The 20,142-nt window shown below is 40.9% G+C and overlaps 1 protein-coding gene across 2 annotated transcripts; it reads left to right on the top strand.

Annotated features, from left to right (window-relative positions):
• Nucleotides 1-1,793: 1,793 nt before the first annotated feature.
• Nucleotides 1,794-19,944, top strand: srebf1 (sterol regulatory element binding transcription factor 1). Of its 2 annotated transcripts, none has more exons than XM_053514461.1 (19): nucleotides 1,794-2,160; nucleotides 4,995-5,423; nucleotides 8,000-8,181; nucleotides 8,269-8,415; nucleotides 8,871-9,089; nucleotides 9,190-9,304; nucleotides 9,690-9,844; nucleotides 10,007-10,202; nucleotides 10,350-10,534; nucleotides 10,652-10,913; nucleotides 10,997-11,163; nucleotides 12,709-12,877; nucleotides 12,990-13,098; nucleotides 13,241-13,350; nucleotides 13,451-13,583; nucleotides 14,732-14,897; nucleotides 15,881-16,075; nucleotides 17,197-17,299; nucleotides 17,906-19,944. In XM_053514461.1, exons 1-19 carry the CDS (start codon nucleotides 2,058-2,060, stop codon nucleotides 18,124-18,126), a joined length of 3,366 nt encoding a protein of 1,121 aa, XP_053370436.1. In that variant the 5' UTR covers nucleotides 1,794-2,057; the 3' UTR covers nucleotides 18,127-19,944. The 2 variants fall into 2 exon arrangements, with proteins under 2 accessions (XP_053370436.1, XP_053370435.1); XM_053514460.1 differs by having other exon boundaries at nucleotides 17,197-17,308.
• The last annotated feature ends 198 nt before the right edge of the window (nucleotides 19,945-20,142 follow it).

Here is a 20,142-nt window from a genome sequence, read left to right as displayed (position 1 = left end):
ATAATTTAATTTCCCAGTTAAACTGAAATTTTTTTTTTTGACATGTTGGGCATTAAATAAATAATCTCTCTCAATCAAACAAACATTTTTACAGCACATGAGAATAGATTATTATTTTTTATTATTTTTACCATACATTGATTGTATACAATTAATAATTTGGTTATAGGCCAAACATTTCAATAATATATCTTGTTGCTTATCAGTTGTATATTTAGATTTTTTTAATTGTTTACTCACTTACTCATCATCTATGATGTGTGGTGTCTCGATGGGCCTGGAGCCTATCCCTGGAGACTTGGGGCACGAGGACCTGGACCAATCCATCACACCTCTTTCACACACTATAGGCAATTCGGGAACGCCAATTAGCCTAATCTGCATGTCTTTGAACTGTGGGAGGAAACCAGACTACCCGGAGGAAACCCACTAACCACGAGGACAACATGAAAAGTCCATGCACACAGATCTGAGGCGGGAATCAAACCCGAACCCTGGAGGTACAACGTGACGGTGCTAACCCCTAAGGCACTCATAATTCGATTGGTACATACTGTATATTTAATAACATTTACTGAACATTTAACTTGTGACATTTAACATGAAGTTAAGATTAAACTAAGAATAAAAAAAATCACATAATGTATAAATTATGACAACACCCAGTTTAACCCAGGTCTTCAGTGTAGACTATGTGCTGCTGGAAAAACGTACTCTAAATAAAGAACTGCTTGAATGTTTTTGCCCCCCACTATAATGTGTGTTAATTCACCGTGGAGACTAATGGAGGCGCTCTAAGTGTCTACACAATATGAGTGCAGCTTTGAGAATAAACCCATCTAATGTCTGTGTTACTTTCGGTCATTGACCCACTTCACCTTATTTCACCCATGTTATGTTTTTAAGTGCTTTGTTTAGACAGATCAAATATTCTTTATACTGCACAGCACGAATAAATTCAACTATTTATCTCGAAGTCAAAACATAAATAAATAAACAAAACATAAAATAAATCCTAACATCTAGTACTTAAATGCATTATTTTAACTACACAGTGGATTATTAATCTGTTCAATGAACAATTTCGTTCTTGTGTATTATTATTTTTATTATATAAAATCATGAATTCTTATGTATCCAGTAACTTCATTATTTTAAGAGAAAAAGCATGATGTAACCACGGGAGCCACATTCGTGACGTCATATCACCCCACTCCAGTTCTACTCTCCCATTGGCTAGTTACTCTGGTTCTACAGGCGGAGTCGAGTCTGCAGATCGGAGAAGCTTGAATATCCAAAAGCCCTCCCCCTAAACAATCTGATTGGCTGAGTCAGACAAACCCACCGCAGCCATCACGAAGCCGTGGAGACCCAAGTCAGACGTATTGTAAACAAGCAAATAGTGTCATGATTTTTATGTCCTTTTTTTACTTTATAAGTCTATTTAAAATAACTATAAAATAATTGTGCTCGTAGTAAAACATAGTACATTCCTTTAAATAATGTTGTACGGCCATTTTTAACACTGGGTTTGCCTAATCATTAGGACATGGTTAGAAATTTTTTTCAATACTGAAACAAATAATCCAAAAATAAACTTCCTTCATACACTCATGGCACCATATATAGCTAATTAAATGAAACAAGCTAATTGATTAAAACAAACCCTTGCAATTTAACCCATTACAATAGCGTTCACATGCTCAAATGTAGCGTGGGAAGCGTGACGTAGACCTAGACCTGTACTTTGATTGGTCGCAGGAGGAGTCAATCACATGTCGGTATCTCTGGGGTTTGCTCGCCCCGTTAGCACGCGCCTACACCGACTAAACTCTGTTTAGACAAGTTTGTCTTGTATACCAGAATGAGAATGACAGCAGCCAGGATGTTTAGAAACAAAAGTTGGATTTTTTAATGAAGTTTGAAGAGTCTGTTTTTAACAAATGTACCTGGACATAGAGTTGGGTCCTACTTGAAAGAAGTTTCGGGTTTATATGGAATAACGTTGCGTTATTGGATCTGAAAATTGTTCAAGAAAGAAGCGAATCAGCGAAAAAATGAATTTGTCTTTTGACGACCCGTCACTGGATAGCTTGGATCCAAGCTTATCCCTGAACGATCCGAATGATATCGACACAGCTCTGCTGAACGATATTGACGGTAAGATGAGCTGCTTGAGCCAGTTTCCTGCCCTAGCCTTACTTGTTCACAATTTACTATGATTAATTACACAAATAATAAAAATGCATCGGGTTTCTGGCTGGATAAGGCAAAAATATTCAGGTAGACAAACACGTGTTGGACAAACGCACATAAGACTGGGGGAAAGTTATACCACAGCATTTGTTGTCATATTAAAGATATGTCATTTTTTTCACTTGCTCTTATCTAATTATATAATTAATATGCCTTATGGGGGAATAGTCCTATGCATAAGCATCTCGTTACTGTCTACAGGGCCGAGTATTGTAATACAGGGTTCAATAATAATGCTCATACACACCTGTACACACTGAGTATCTGTGTGACAGTTCTAAAGCACTAATAAATCACTCAGCAGCGTTTGGTATTAAAAAATATATATATAATATATTTCTTGATAAAAAAATTGATCATGTGTAGCTATTGTTTGAGTTATAAGTTGCACTGGTAGTGGCCACGCCCCCGCGAACTTATGCGCGTGACGCCACCAGAGGTTACTTCCGTTCATTCCCCCTACTGTGTAAGGATAGCCAACCAGCATGGTCACTCTCAATCATTTATGCAACTTAGACATTAAAATTTACCCTTCGTTTATCATTTCACGTTTAATATGAACATTGCCTGTTTTATTTTTAAATGCACACGCAATAAAGTTTGCGTGTCTGTCATTAAAACATAATGTCGCGTTTAAGATTTTAATTTTGCTCTGTCAACATAGCTATGTATAATTTTTTAGCATGCATCCTAATATATTTTTCGCTAAAACGCGAGCTTTATAAGCTGTATAACCGCGAATAACCCCAGTGTCCGATAGTAACCCGTTGTCAGTAGAGCTCGGCGCGCACTCCCCCTCCCGCGCGTGTGACTGTAATGCTGCGCTCGCGCGCTCTCTGATTGGTCGAGAGAGATCACCTCATCCAAAACAGTCGTGTATATATTCCTGTCAGGCCTGTGCTCAGACCTGTGTCTTAACGACATACTATTTACACATATATATTCGCATGAATAATAAACAGACGAGGAATGAGGTAAACCTTTGATAAAACACACTGTATACTGCATCTTTTCCTATTATTCCCAAAGCACATAATCAGACAGGATCAGTTTTGGCTGATGTTTCTAACAAGCATGGAATGTTGAAAGAGAATACAAATCAACATGAAGCTGCTCTGGTATTGTAATGATTTAGGCCACAGATATTACCTGGGACAGACACTTCCTTAGTGTTAGGTTTAAGAAGAAGTGTGTCCGAATTGTTAGGTTTTGGTGAATTATAAGAATTATTCCTTGTTTTGTCCGCTGCACCTCAATACACCTAAGAAGCCTAAACCCGAACAACCGGGAGAGACGGGACAATTTAAGCTTTGGCCAGGTGCCCTGTGTAACCTTTACCCCCTCCACCAGAAGAACCAGTCATTAACGCACAACTCATAGAGAAACCCGGAGACAGACAGACAGACAGACAGACAGATGATAGGAAATACATTTGCATTTTCCAGTGAAATTAAAGGATTTAAGCTGTTTGGATGAATATTCATCTGGATCACATAATTTGTCAGGAAGTGCAATGTGGGTTTTTTCATCACATTATAAATCTTTACACTTAGAGTGAAAACAAAAGATTTCTTTAATCTATTACTCTCCAGTAAAAGTTTTATCCTAGTCAGGGTCTCAAAGGATCTCGAGCATAACCTGGGAACACTAGGTTTGAGGTAGGAATAGTCCACTGTAGGGCATCACACACACACACACACACACACACACTCTCTCTCTCTATCTGCAGGAGGGCAATTTAGTGTCTTTGAGAGATTTTTGGAAACCAGAGAACACATCGGAAAAGTAAATAATACAGACATTAATTCAAGCTCAGGATCCAACAAGAGAACCTGAAGACAATGCAAGCTGCAAGATCATCTCACCTAAATTGCATAAACTGTAATAGGGCTGCCAGCTATTCGAATGACAGTAACCATATACAGTACACATGTCTTTTTATATTGCTACTCGACTCCGTTTGAACCAGCGTGTGAGATTTAGGCTTGCTCTGTGATTTGTTAGCTTCTATACTGTAGCTCCAAAGCTTCAGCGTTAAATTTAAGAACCAACCTCCAGATGCTTTGGTTGTCTCTCTACAGTCCTGACTACATATTGTATCAGGAGAGCTTAAAATATTCCATATTCACTATTACATATTCACTGTTCACTTTCTTTGACATTTAAAAAAACTTTTTTAATAGTTTATTTAAAAACAAGCTTTAATTAAATTTTCATGTGACTGTACAGTAAGTAAAAGGTTAAGAGCACAGCTGTATTGGAAGAAACCTCAAATACCACGGCACTTGAGAATTCCGCATTAATTCCTCCTTGGAGTATTTGTCTAATGGTGTCAATGAGATTGGCTGGCCTGTCTCTGTGCTCTGAATGTGAAATTCTTGCGCTTTTAGCAGGCTCCTCACTTTGCCCTGTAAACCTGCCCCTGTAATCAGTTAACATTGTTGCATTTTCCAGTAGCGCTGGTTGTGTGCGCAAAGGAACTTTACTTAAAAACGATTATACAGAATTTACACTTTCAGTTTGAGGACTGATAAAACCAGTAGCATTTTTTTGTTGATGTATACAATTGAATTTATGTGTGAGTTTTGCAAATCCTTTAAATCTCTGGTAATGGCTTTCCACTCAATTTTGGAGCATGGCTATATGGGTATTTGTGCTCATTTAACCACAAGAGCATTAGTGAAGTCAGGCAACTATAATTTCTCATCAGCTTGTCCTTTTTTCCATCTCTCTCCCAGACATGCTCCAGCTCATCCACAACCAGGAGATGGAGTTCAGCGGCTTGTTTGATCCCACCTCCTTTCCACCACCACCTCCAGCGCATGATCTTTCAGCCCTGCCTCCTTCCAGCTTGCCTCCTACTTCCCTTCCTTCCTCCACATCGTCCTCTACATCGCCCATCCTAAGTAGCAGTCCACATCTGGATGCCCTGCTGGGTCCCCCTCTCAGCCGCAACTCCTCCACCCCAGACAAGCCCTTCCACGCCTCAAACTTTCAGCAGTCTCCCTCCATCCAGGTGACCTCTACACCTGTGACTCCGAGCCAGCCTCAAGTTCAAACGGCTCAACCTGTGCTTCACCTACCAAGCCAGACTCCCCAGAGCCCCACGTTCTCCTCAAGCCCTCAGCAGCCTTTGACTAACTACACAAATCAAAATGGATACACTGGTATGGGAACTTGTATATTTATTTCATTTGTATTTTAAAAAAGCTTGAGATTGTTGTAGAGTTTCTTAGGTTAATTGTATTATCATGATAGATTAAGTTACATCAGCAAATACAAACCTTATAACCCTTTAAAAAATAGAGGTGATAATTTAAAAACCAAACTATTCCATTTAAACAGTAATTTCCGTTTTTGACCCCCTCTCCCCTTTTTTTAAAGTGTATAAAAAACTTCTACATGATATTGGCTGTGTTTTGCATTGAAGGTGACAAGAGGAATTATGACATTTGTATAATATTTACTTACCTTTTATCTTGATACTTATTTGTTTCTTACTTCCTGGTTGGATGATAAGTTAATAATGTTCGATTGTAATCCTGATTACCATCTAGGGTTTTCGTTTCCTATTTCTGTCTCTTTTTCCTTTCTTTTATAGTGCATGTTCTTTTTTTTTTTTTTGTTGAACTTTACAATGGGTGTAATAATAATCATAAATACGTCTAGTTCAAATATTGGAAATGCTTGATTGGAAATAATGTGTTTATCGTTATTTCAGTAAGATCTTTTTCCTTATAGTTGGAAACAGTAAAACTACTGTACTAACAAATGCACATTAAATCACTACTAACTAACGTTGAAAATGGGTTTTCAAGTCAAACCGGGACATTTGATTGGGCAGAATAACAGAACATGGTTATGAAAGTAAAAACTTATTTTTCTATATAATCCCCTGCTACACCAATGCACTTAACACAGCGTTTCACTAGTGCTTGGACTCGGGTAGAAAGTTTTGTCAGTATGCCAGAGCCCTGATCGGACTCTGAGGACTGATCTGCTTTATGTCTGAAACTTTGTCCTTCCAGTAACTCCTTTAATGGCCCATACGTGGAAATCACCTGGAGTCAGGTCAGGGCTGTAGAACTCCCTGCCGAGTTCCTGTAATGTGCAAATGGTGTTTGTGCATGATTTTATGCACAGACGTCAATTTTCAAGGTTCCACTCGCCGAATGTTTGCAGGAACAACTGCTATGGGCCGTGATCATCTTTCAGTCACTGACTTGCGGCCTTGTTTAAAACGTTTGCGTTATTCAATTTTTTTACTTCGGCTATGAGTCTCATCACCGTCCTGTGCTTGACGTCTTTTAAAATATTTACATTTTCTGTTTCCGAAGCAGTTGTTGGTCCTCCAGTAAATCTGCTATAACTGGTACTTCTGCGACTCACTGAACTGGCACTGAATTTTTGTTAAGCCTGTAACAGCACAGTAGAAAGCAGCTTGTCCTGATATGACACTCCCATGAAATAAGATATTGTTAGGAGGGGAGCCAGGGTGAGTGGCCCATATTGTTATCAAGCCACTGTGTTAAGCTCTTAGTCCATCAGTGTATATTGCCCTCTGTGTGTTTGTCTGTGAGTCTGTTAATAAGCAGGTCAAGTTCAGTCTTGCTATGGGAGAGTAATAGAAAAAGGCAGAACAGGTCAAGGTACACGGATACATAGACACGTCGTTTAAAGCACGCTGTGACTCATTCTTGCAGGTGATATGACTGAATCACAAGTAAATATTACGTTAGGTGCATGTAATCTGTATTCTGATATGGAAGATGTCAGCAATAAATTAGCTTTGATTATTGTAGTATTGCATTTAAACTGTGGCCTACTTTTCTTTAAAGAGAACCTACATATAGTTCACATTTGGCTCACCAGATTTCATCAGGAGATTATGTTTTATAGTGACTTCACTGTATTAATTATCTACTGAGCTAGGTTATAAAAGTCATGAGGTAATGTAGTAATATACTTGGGAAGCATAGCGATTACGGATCTCTTTTGTTTGTTTGCACCCATGGTATAGTCTTTAATTCCAAGCATTTAACTTGAGACCTCATATCTGTTAAGGGTTTTGCCCCAAAGCTCGCTTCTATTCATTAGCTTGCGGGTCTCATTAAAAGCCCCATGGTAGTGGTAATGGTAGAGATCCAGTGCTAGCTGGAGTATACGTTTTATTACAGTTTAATCACTGTAATTGCTATAGACCGAACAAGATGATGCAGAATAGCAATTAACTAAAGAAATATCTGAAATACATGTACAAGTTAATTAAGCAGTCTCTTTTTAATCTTTAAAAGTGAGTATTGTATCAGTGGGTAAAGCTGCTAAGCACATAGATAAAATGTTCATAGACAATGCTACTATTTATCGTGAACAATACATATGTATCACTCGTTCATAATTAGAGAAATTGAAGTAAATGATGTTCTATAGTACAACTACAGTACATTTCATCCAAAATATATACTACGCTTGTGTAAGGATAATGATGAGGATGAGGTAGTTATTTGAAAACAAACAAAAAAAACAGTGGTGTAGTGGTAAGCACTGTGACCTTGCACCTCCAGGGTTCGAGTCCCGACTTTGGGTCTGTGTTCTCCCCGTGCTTGGTGGGTTTTCTCTGTGTACACTGGTGTCTTGTTACAGATTGAGTGATTGGATGAAGATCAGATCTACAAAACATTGCTTGTGGCTAAGCTCCCAAAAAGGCTCATAAGTCTTTCTCTCATCTGATTTTAATTTGCAGTAGTTCCACAGCAGAGCTCGCCCCAGCCCCAGCCTGTGCCCGTGCCCGTGCCCAGTGTCCCCACCTCTCCACAGACCGTTCAACCAGTAACCATCCAGGCTCAAGTTCAAAGTCTGCCCACATCTCCCATCATTACCACATCCTCCAGTCCGCCTGCGCAGACTCACATCCAGCAGGTTCCTGTAAGTGTGAATACGTGCACATGCTGGGACATTTCCTGAGTTTTCTACTCCAACATTTGGTTTAATACAGTGTTTGTGTGATTGTAGGTCTTGTTGCAGCCTCAGTTCATTAAGGCGGAGTCTCTCCTCCTTACCACCCTGAAGCCAGACGTGACCATGGTAACTACCGTAGCATCTCCGTGCATCACGTCTCTGGCTACAACCACAGCTCCAATTCAAAGCACTTCACTGCAGGTAGCGCTCCTGATCCTCTATCCAGTTCCTCATCTACTACACTTATTGCAATGAAGTGAAACAATATTTTAAAGCATTTTTACACCTGCTTCGGATTACTTAGAAGCCTTAGTAGATGATAATACAGTTAACTTTACTGCACTTACTGTAACATTATGCATGTTTTATGTACAGTATGAATAACAGCCTAAGTTTCTTTTGTTATCTACTGCTAATATGAGGCGTGTAATCAATACATAGTGCATTATAATAAGTCATGCTGTAAAGTTAAATGCCTTTTCATAATTATATCAAATTTTATAGAATTATGAGGCATGAAAACACGATACGAATGAGTTATGATGCATTATGTAATTTCGCCATAGATGTGCACTATATGTCTGACTATTACATCACCCTGTTTTACTGCCTCACATTCTCATTTAGAACGTATTTGTTTTTATCTTCTCTCTCAGGCCTTAATGAACGGCAGGACCATCCTGACCACGGTTCCAGTTATGGTGGACACCGAGAAGCTGCCAATCAATCGTATAGCCATCAGCAACAAGCCAGGTATGCAGATCCAAAAAGGCGAGAAGCGTACCGCACACAACGCCATTGAGAAGCGCTACCGCTCCTCCATCAACGACAAGATCCTAGAGCTCAAAGACCTGGTGGCTGGCACAGAGGCTAAGGTCTGCCTTCTACTGCCTTCTTTTCTGTTCGTGCATAATATCTATAATACCTTCGGGCTTCAGTAGCTGAACAAATCTTCCTTTCCTACTTGTGTTCCAGCTGAATAAATCGGCAGTGCTGAGGAAAGCCATCGACTACATCCGCTACCTGCAGCAGGCCAACCAGAAGCTAAAGCAGGAGAACATGGCTCTCAAAATGGCCAATCAAAAGAACAGTGAGTCCATCGGCATTGCATGCGTGTACTTCAGTGATGCTTTAAAAGTAAAAGCTGTTTTAATGGCAAAATAAGGCTGACCCATCCAAAAGTAAAAAAAAAAATTTCAGATCCATATATGTTTATTCTTCCTGTTGGAAGTTTGAAACCAGTTCGTCTCATTTGCTCCGAAACCGTGGTGATAATAAAAAGCAGTTTTAAGGTTGAAAATAAATATTATTGAAATGATGTGGAAATTTAAAATTGCGAATTTCTTTTTTGAGATTTAAAATGACTGCATGCAGTAATGTATAAAGATCTGAATCCTGACACAAGCATGAAATTCAGTCCTCAACCAACAGTTTGGTTCTCCACTTTAGCCTGTTGTTTTTGTATTTGCGTGCAGAGTCTCTGAAAGACCTGGTTGCCATGGAGGTGGACGTGAAGGCCGAACTTCCCACTCCTCCAGCCTCCGACGCCGGCTCCCCAGAACCAAGCGGCTCCTTCTCGCATTGCAGCAGCGACTCTGAGCCCGACAGTCCTATGGGAGAGGACAGCAAGGTTTGTTCCGGTCTAAATTTTCAGTCTTGTCCCCCACTAAAAAAAGTGTGATCTTTTGGTTTTGATAATAAATTATAAATCTTCGTTAGACGTTGAATCCTGTCCCAGCTCTCAGATTGCACTGGTGCTGAAAAGGTTCTTCTTTTCTCTGCTTCTTTGCAGTCCATGTCCAGTGCTGAGAAGGCAGCTGGAGGGATGCTGGATCGCTCCCGGATGGCTTTCTGTGCCTTCACCCTGCTGTTCCTCTCTTTCAACCCACTGGCGTCTCTGGTGTGTGGGAGCCAAAGTAAAGCTGGAGAATCTGTTCCTCCAGGTCACTCGGGAACTGGCAGGACCATGCTGGGATTTGATAACGCAGGTGCTGTTCGCTGAAACGTTCAGGATGAATCCTGAAATCAGTGTGGTTTCATTTATTTACTGTTTTGATATACGTCTACTAGACTGGATTTTGGACTCGTACACTTTGACATACACTGTGAGCACTTACGGAGTGTGTATTCTGCAGCTGATTCGTGGGGCTGGATGGACTGGATGCTGCCCACTCTGTTGGTATGGCTGCTTAATGGCGTTCTGGTAGCTGGTGTTCTGATCAAGCTGTTGGTGTACGGAGAGCCCATCACTAGACCCCACTCTGAATCCTCCGTCTTGTTCTGGAGGCACCGCAAACAGGCCGACCTCGACCTCGCCAGAGTGAGCCACACATTTGTGCACATACACATCTGAAAAAAAAAGCAAATTAAATGAAGCTAATAACATGTCTGTGGGTCAGTTACCTAGATCAGTTTGGTTCTCTTCCTTGTCATGCAGGGAGACTTCGCTCAGGCCTCTCAGAATCTCTGGACATGTCTGAAGGCACTTGGACGTCCTCTGCCCACCTCTCAGCTGGACTTGGTGTGCGCCGTGCTCTGGTCCACCCTGCGCCTTTGGCTGCAGAGACTGTGGGTGGGCCGGTGGCTGGCGTGCAGGGCCGGTGCCCTGCGTGTCGACCGCCCCCTACAGGAGGACGCACGCAAGAGCAGCCGTGACGCCGCCCTGGTCTACCACCGCCTGCACCAGCTGCACATGACCGGTCAGAAAAAGTCTTAGCACATGGCTGATAATCTGGTATATTCTTTAGATGTTTTTGAGACTGAACTCTTGCTATGTCTGTAGGGAAGCTGGGCGGCAGCCACCTGTTTGCTTTGCACATGGCCCTGAGTGCGGTGAACCTAGCGGAGTGTGCCAGAGACTGTCTGTCTGTTGCCACGCTGGCTGAGATCTACGTCTCCGCTGCCCTGAGAGTAAAAACCAGCTTGCCCCGTCTACTGCACATCACCTCTGTAAGAACGTCTCTCACATTGATCCCTCACTTTCCGTTTCTCACCCTGAGAGAGTGCACCAAGTCTGTCTCTATAGATCTGTCATTTTCCCCTGTATGCCTGTCCATCTTGCTCTCTCCTTCTATGCCTCTCTCTCTGTATGTCTCTATCTCTCTTAACGTCTGACCCTGACTCCCTTTTTTTGTCTGTCCTTTATGTTTGCATTATTACAGACTAATCATCCATTAATAACTAGATTTGAATAAAAAAAGAAAAATTAGGATTAAATAAACTTAAGGATTTTACCAATTTAGTTAACCCACTCGCACATGACTTGTTATTCAATTGTTCTTCTAAAAGAATATTGTTTAATAACTAGGATGGATTATTTTGTAGCAGTAGTGGATCTAGAGACACTTGGGCATCCAGGGACTTTAAGGTGTTAAACATGATGAATGTTACTAGGGCTGAAACGATTCCTCGAGTAATTTGATTACAAAAAATGATCGAGGCAATATCTTTTGTCTCAAAGCTTTTTTTTTTTAAGGAATTCTAAAAGCTCGCATTATGTTTTTGCGAAATTATTTGTTTTGCGTGACACAGCGCGTTATTGAGTGCAAGCCGCCACTAAACATCATCGAAGAAGAAGCGCTTACGTCACCCACAAAGCTGGAGGAGACGCAAATAGTTAGCTGTGTATTGATTTGATGGAGCGTTCTGTTGCGGACTGCAAAATGGAAGGGAGCAATAAAAATATCAGTGAGACAAAAGAAGAAGAAACCAGCAAGAGAAAACGACAGAAATTGTCAGTAAGGGCTTATGTTATGCCTGAGCTGTAGATTTAGAAACTTTTAGTCCTGAAAGTTAAATTGCACAACTTAGTGCTTTTTTAAAAAATAATTATTTATTTTAATGAGCCCTAGTTTTTTTTTTTTTTTTTTTTGATACTTAGTCATTTAAAATACCTTTTTTTAGTTTTTGCATTTGAGAAAAGGTTTTAAAATAAGAATGTATGACACTGTAATGCACTTAATTCATCTCAGTCAACTTTAAGCTATTCCTTGTATTGTGAATAATGACAATGTTTATTTTTGATTTTGATTACATTTTTGGTAAAATACTCGATTACTAAAATATTTGATAGCTACAGGCCTAGATGTTATATTAAATAAAATAAAGATCTTTTTTTTTTTCTCCATTATTAGGCTTGTGCACCCGAATACTTGGTGCACGTGCAGCAAAATCACAGTCCGAATTGACCTTAAGTTTAAAATGAACCCTCAGTTGAATCTCTGCACGCACGCAGTGACTGGGGTTACCCGGGTACTTTCAACAGGACATTGAGACCAAATGTGCCTTTATGCACGTGCATGCATTTAGTTAGTATATCGTGTATGTAAACAGATTTTCAACAGGCTGCCAAGTTGAGGGTGCATGCAAATAGTGCATTTAGTGTCCGTGTACACAGCCTAAGGGACATTCACATGCTATGACTATTGACCGTCTCTTTCTCTCTCTCTTTCCCCGTCTCTGACAGTCCATTTCTCCTTTTATCTCTCTCTATAGCGTGGCTTTCTGAGTCGTGCTCGGCAGGCTTGTCTGTCCCCCAGTGGCAGTGTTCCTCCTGCCATGCAGTGGCTCTGCCACCCTCTGGGTCATCGCTTCTTTGTGGACGGTGACTGGTCTGTACGCAGCATCCCTAAAGAAAGCATCTATAGCCAGGCTGGAAACACAGGTGAGTCTTTTATATTTCATCATACGCTAAGAAAATCATACATCTGTAGCCCAGCGGTGTTTTCTAAATTGTGCACGTATAAAGTGCAGTTTCATTTGTGTGTTCGGTTCAGTGGATCCTCTGGCTCAGGTGACTCAGGCTTTCAGAGAGCACCTGCTGGAGAAGGCTCTGTACTGCGTCGCTCAGCCACACGGAGACAAAAGCCCCAACCAGGGCCAAGGGTAAGTCACTCTTGCTTCATGCTTTTCTATCCACAGAGTATTCAGTCTTTCAGAACATGTTTTTCGTAATGCTCAGCTATTGAAAGGTTTTAAAAAAAAGTGTTGTATGGATGCAGTTTCAACAGTGTCTGTTGTCCCACAGCGAGTACTCTGATGCCCTGGAGTACCTGCAGCTGCTGAACAGCGCCTCGGACGCTGCAGGAGCCACCACACAGGCCTTCGCCATCGGCTCCAACATGGCCACAGTGACCGGTGAGTCCACACATCCATCATTTTCATGGGAAGATTCCAGTGACGTGTTAATCAGGCGCGTTAGCTGAAGTGTTTGTGCATGTATTTGGTTGCCATCTAGGATGTGACCCTCATTCAAAATGGTGGTCGTCCCTTGCTGTGGTGATAATTAACTGGCTTCAGGGAGATGACGTAGCGGCGGAGAGGTTGTATCCAGCTGTTGAACACCTTCCACGCAGCCTTCAGTCTGATGAGTAAGTATCTCACGTGCACCTAGGTTTTTAAAATTATTTAGGTTTAATGGACTAAATTTGATGAATTCCTTAAAATATAGGTTTAATCGTATTTTATTTAGAGAACACAAACTGATTGTATTTTTCTGCAAATACTCTTTTTTTTGAGTTTATGGGTGGTTGGTGCATTACCGCCATCTACTGGACTGGAGTGGACAGGAATTTCCCAGGAAAAAGATGATCACTTTTTATTAGACATGATATTTAAATCAACCACAGAGGTTGTACAGCAATTCAGTGCTTTATAGATATTCCAGATAGTTTTTAATATTTTACGAAAATGTACGAAATGTAGGCACAAATAAGTCGTTGAGTAAACTTTGATTTAAATTAAATGTAAAATTGCAGTTCCCAAAAATATAATTAAATGAACAGTCTGTCTCTGATTCACGTCTCTACTAATTATCCATGAATATAGAATCTTAATCTAATCCTAATGGCTTTACACATAATTATTGATAATTCACGGTAAGTATCTGCAATTTTAGCCTAACTCGGTTAATGTCTGATTTTATCGATTGACACTTTAGTCTAAATGTGGACTAAATTTAGCATTTAAAAAGTGATGTAAATCCAGGGCAGATATCCTAACCAAAGTTGAAAATGTGAGAGTCATCATCTGTCAGTCATCAGATCAGAAACACTTCAAATTCTTCCCTGAATAATAACCCCACACCACTGAGTCACACCCCGGACGATTCTTGACTTTATATCAAAACAAACATGACGGACGGTGGGACAACACAACTAGTTGCTGACTGTGTAGGGGATAAAACACTGTGTTTATAGTTGATAGTGTTTATAGTGCAGTTATAGGGACATAGTCAGGGTGGTGAATCAGTTACAGTGTTTTATTAACAAATGTCTTACTTTGTATCCATTTCAATTTCAGTGTTGTGTTGTGAAATGTTTGTTACATGGGATATGATGATGATGATCACTGTATTTTAATTCAGAGCAGCCATGACTGTTACGAGATTGGAACAGTTATTAGGATTAGACGTGTAGAATTATCATTTTCAGCCATCATTCTGTACAAGTAATTTGAAGTCTGCACTGGTTTCTCTCTCCTGACTCTCTGTGTGTGTGTGCTTTTTGTTTTTACACAGGAGTTCACTCCCCAAAGCCAGTTTAAATATGTTTAAAGCAGTGCGCGCCCTGCTGGCCAAACCAGAGAACAGACAGCTGAGTCTGAGCTACTGTGAGAAAGCCAGCAGTCTGTTTAGAGACAGTCTCAATCTGGGGCCACACTGCAGCAGCAGCACTTTAGACAAGGTACGGCAGCACACGTGCGCGCGCACACACACATGCACACAATAGCTAGGCCTGGGCAAAACTAGCAGGGGGAAAATCACGGGAAACTGTATCCGTGCATTACCGTGCAAGACATTGGTAGAGATGGATGTGGACTCGTCCTGCCTTGGTCGGAGCTGTGGTGCATTGTAGTTGCATTGCATGTGACTGAACAGTGTGCAATGTTCCTGCAGTGCAACACAGAGCCGAGTCGCTGTGCAGGACGGGGAAACGGCGACGGAAGCAAATCACGATTCAGCGGATAGACACTCAATGGTCAATTTAATAGGAACGCTGTTCTGTACTATCCGTGCACATTCATGCTATTATCCAGTCGGGAAATGGTGTGGCAGCAGCACAGTAAGAGACGAGTTAAGCGCTACAGGGTTTACATCAAAAAGTGGAAAAGGGTGATCTCTTTGACTTAGGACACGGTACGGTTGTTGGTGCCAGATGACCTGATTTTTCATGCTACAACTTGTTAGTGAAATAGTCAAAGGGGCTAAAGTATATATTCAAGATTCAATACCCAAAAGCCCATAATATTAAGGGGAGATATCCAATATAACCTTTAGAGAACAACCTGTTTTCGCGCAGGTATTCAGCCCCATTAATTTAAAACCCCTTGATGCACCTTCATATAAATTCATTAGTGCAGTGGAGCATAAATTTAACTTTTAGTTTAGTGTGTGCGCACACACGACCATTTAAACTGTGTTGAAATATCAATTAGAAATATTTTTTTCATTTAGGTTATTGAGGTTTGAATCAAGTAACAGGTTTATAACTATAACGGCATAGTATACTAATTTGAAAACCAAGAAGCTCCTTCTAGACATTATTTTCACATTGCTTTTCAATAATCTGCATATGCCACAAATTTTATTTATTTACTCTTTATTGATTGATTTATTTTTTATTTTATTTATTTTTTTGTCATCTCTTGTCTGTCTTTAAACCCGTAGTTGGTGCAGCTGTTACTTTGCGATCTCCTCCTGGTGACCCGCACGAGTCTGTGGCGAGAGCAGCAGTTCTGTTCTCCAGCTTCTCCTCAGCAGAGCTCGGCTTCTGCCGCTTCTCCTGCCGAGCTGCAGGGCTTCCAGCAGGACCTGAGCTCTCTGCGCAAACTCGCCCACAGCTTCCGACCCGCCATGCGACGGGTAAGACGCGCACGTACACTTAAACCTACACACGCATAGATCTGCCTGCTGCTCCTCTGCCGATGCAGGATGCAGAGAGGAGGCATGTGGCCACAGCTGGAGTGGATTCCAGCTCTTGATCTGGATTTAGTGATTTTTAGACGCTCTCGTGCCGCCACGCTGGTATTTTCCTCGTACATAGTGCTGAAATAGGCCACTGCTCTAAAAATCGCTGAGTGCTGGGGAGCTGTTTTTACCCACCGTGGCTTGTGTGAGTCCTACATCAGCATTTTGGCCAAAAATAGTACTTGCACGGCATAATTTGTCATCCTCGGCTTTGGCTAACTTTTCCTGGTTATATTTCATTTTAGTCAGGTTTATTATTTTGAAAATGATTAACACGGGCAGTTAATTTCCATAGTGAGGTATGAATGTTTAAGTGTGCGGCGAATGTGGCGTAAAAGAAAAGCAAGTGTAAGGTCATTAGAGTGCTCACGTATAACTTGTGTGTTATATCTACTGTAATGCAACATGAGCAGCCTGCGTCCCTCAATTTTACTTATAAAATTAGAGCTACTAGACAATTTAATTTAATTAAAGTTTTATTGACAGTGCTTTCTGAAATGACTGTAATGATTAGTAATGTTATTTGAGCCTTCCTGCTGCTATAGAAACCAGAAGCAATCAAAGAGAAAATGACCAGAAACTTTCTATACTTGTCTTGAGTCTTGTTTAATCTGTAAAAGGGCGCTAAAGTCTATTTTAACACGACTGACCTGCGTGCAGCTACATAGCATATTTCTAAATGTTTTATACAGTATATTTAATTTACAATCGCTCATATGGACAGAATGAGCATCACATCGAGGTATTGTGTTACAGGTAATATCGTAATATAACAATTTTTCCTTTTTTTACTCCACTCTAATAAGAACCGTAGCAGAGCAAAGGGCAGAGCGAGAGATAGAGGGGGGTGTGTGTGTGCGCGCTAGATAGAAGATGAAAGCATATGAGAGCATAGAGAGAGGAAGAAAACGTGTCAGCTTCTAAAGGAAGGATTAACCCCCATGGGTGTGCTGTCTGCCAGCTTGTTAAGACTCCCTCCTCTCTCTCTCTCTCTCTCTCTCTCTCTCTCTCTCCAGTTGTTTCTGCATGAAGCCACTGCCAGGCTGATGGCAGGAGCAAGTCCAACACGCACACACCAGCTCCTGGACCGCAGTCTGCGCCGGCGTGCCACACCTGGAGGTAAAATCGGTGAGGACTCAGACTGTGTGTGTGTGTGTTTGTGTGTGTGGGTAGATGTATTTGCATCCTTGTTTGCAAATATTCAGATAAAGAGGTGTGTGTCTGCATGGTTATCTGGTTCTGCTTAGTCCACGTATGCAAATGTTTACCAGTCCTGAGAAACAAAGAGAAAACCAATTACTGGACTCGCTTCTGAAAGACTTCTCTAGAGCAGATGGCTGACGGATTCAATACGTGACTAGATCATAAATTTACACGACTGGCATCATCTACCAGGTGTTCGAATTCGAGAGTCTAATCAGTACTGTTTTATGTAGTTTTATTAGAGTAAGCAAATTTAGTTTTTTAATCTTACTTAACACTTTCCCACGTGACTGCTTTCCTAACATCGCTCATTAGATTTCCGTTAGAAGTCGGACAACCTGCGTACAGGTAGGAAGGAACAATCATGGTTTTGAGCAGCTGCACATTTTTAGTGAAGAATAAGGAAATGTTTTAATGTGTGGGTATGTCTGCATGTGTGTTCAGATAATCATCAGACGTGTAGATGTTTACCATTACCATGAATCTGTTCAGTGTCTCATGTCAATCTGTGTGTGTGCGCAGAAGAGTGTGAGACACGGCCAGGCCAGCGCGAACAGGCAGAGGCGGCCATGTTGGCGTGTTGGTATCTCCCGCCGTCGTTCCTGTCGGCCCCGGGCCAGAGGGTGGGGATGTTGGCAGACGCCGCCCGCACTCTTGAGAAGCTAGGGGACAAGCGCACGCTCCATGACTGCCAGCAGATGATCATCAAACTGGGCAGCGGGACCACGGTCGCCTCCACTTAGAGACAAAACAAAAGACTTTGAATCCAACCCTCAATCCCAATCCCACCTTCCTGCACTAACACAATATTGCAAATGTTCAGTGCCATGTTTTCTGGCTACAGGCTTCATTCGTTATCAATTAACCAGTTGATTTTAGTTTGTCAGGGTTTTATCCCCCCCTTTCTTTTTCATTTTTGTTTATAACTATTATTTAAATAAATTAATAATTTAATTTGTTTATCCTGACAAAATTCTGATATATTCGTATGGTTAACATTTTCTACATCTTACTTAAAGGTGCGGTCAGTAATTTTAAATACAGATTTTTTTTTTTTCCTCTCGTGAGATTCGGCAAAGTTTTCTTCAGGTTTTAGGCAGCTGTGGATTAAACATCAGCTCTGAGGAGAAGCTCCAGTCTATGTGGTGTCCCAGGTCTGTGAAAAAGAGATAAAGAAAAAAAAAAAGTAAGAACCCCAATGTTGGAAATCATTCAATAAATCAAGACAATAGCGTTATTTCTGTTTACCTTGCGATCCTGAACACTGCTTTATTACAGTAGAATTCAGGCTTTTATCCTATGCATGTTTTTTTTTTTTTTTTGGTGTGTGGTTTTGGACTCGAAACAACTCCTATTTAGTTATTTTCTCTTAAAATTACTTACTACGCCTTTAAAGTAATATTTCATACACGTACTGATGCTTTCTGGGCTGTCCTGTAACGAGGTGCTTTGTCCACTAGATGGCATTTTATTCAGCAGCTTTGGACATGAGTGGCTTTACTCGGTGATTGGACACAAATCGTTGCACACAGGCTTTGCACACAAACCAGTTCTTGTGTTTGCTGTTATGATAATGGTAGGTATGTACATGTGTGTGCATGTTTCGTTCTAAATCAGCAGCATCATCTCAGACACTCGTTTTTGCCTGCAGTGTACTGGTTTAGTACGGCATGGCCAGGTGACTCAGCTGCCTGGATATCAAGGCTTAACCTGTGTGCAAGCGAGCTAGACGTGAGGAGACATAATGAGTGTGATGACATTTCCTTTTCATTACATCTGCACAGACCTTTCCTAATCTGCACTACCCTTACTGGGGCTGACTTCTTTATGGTTTAAGAGCGTGTACGGCTTTACAAGGTTCTTTTCTTGTAGCGTTTCCTTTTGTATATATTTTTAAAAATGCGTATTTATAATTTTGTCTGAAGATGTGGGTGAACAGTATTTTCTAGAAACCGAGAAAAAGGGGGCAACTTGGATTTTTTTCATTAGAATACAGTACTAGAGCAAAAACAGAATATCGGGGTTGAAGCGCTTGTGGCTGTGAAAATGGGACCGGTTTAGTGTTTCACTTAAAGAGCAGTGAACCTGACTGGTCCCAGATATGTGGAAAAAGAAGCTTATTCTCGAAGAGGCTGGTCTGTTTGCACTACTGAGAGAGGTGATGGTTACTGTTGAAGCACACAGCTCCTCAACACATTTGATGGTGAAAATATATGGATGGAGAAACACCGTGAACTAAAGTATCTGAGCCATTCTGTTTTGACCCAGTTCACCACCATTCTTACCTTTATCCCAGGATCTTTTAAATAAGGCAGATCTTTGAGAGGGAGAAAGAGACCCTTCTGCATTCCACTTTCATCCACTGTAATGTTTCGTATACTCCGTTAAATCTACAGTCGAGTTTCAGAGGTTGTATTTAAATGGCAGACTCATGACCTGTATGCTAATCAGTGTGTAGTGTTCATAGTCGAAATCTCAACACAAATGTTTGAACAGTCTGTCCGATTGTCGGCTCTTTGATTTCTTCTTGAGAATGTAAATAAAAGACGTTTTGTAACTTATTTATGATTGCTTGGTGGTCTGTTCATTCATTCATCATCTTAAATCGAATTAAAATTCTATTTGTCACATCCATATCCATACCCAGTACGATACGCATTGTACATCTGCCCGTGACCTAAAAAGAAGAAAGATTTCTCTGAGTGAGAGTACACTCACTCACTCGTTGTCTGTTCCACTTTAGCCTTTGCACAGGATCA

This window comes from Clarias gariepinus, chromosome 16, assembly GCF_024256425.1.
Source record: "Clarias gariepinus isolate MV-2021 ecotype Netherlands chromosome 16, CGAR_prim_01v2, whole genome shotgun sequence".
Classification (NCBI taxonomy): domain Eukaryota; kingdom Metazoa; phylum Chordata; class Actinopteri; order Siluriformes; family Clariidae; genus Clarias; species Clarias gariepinus.
This window is presented reverse-complemented; position numbering and strand designations above follow the sequence as displayed.

Coding starts and splice junctions, on each gene's coding strand:
- srebf1 (XM_053514460.1), top strand. CDS start 2,058: ATGAATTTGTCTTTTGACGACCCGTCACTGGATAGCTTGGATCCAAGC. Junction 9,090..9,189: donor TGGCTGGCACAGAGGCTAAG/GTCTGCCTTCTA, acceptor CTTGTGTTCCAG/CTGAATAAATCGGCAGTGCT. Junction 13,351..13,450: donor CAACATGGCCACAGTGACCG/GTGAGTCCACAC, acceptor GTTGCCATCTAG/GATGTGACCCTCATTCAAAA.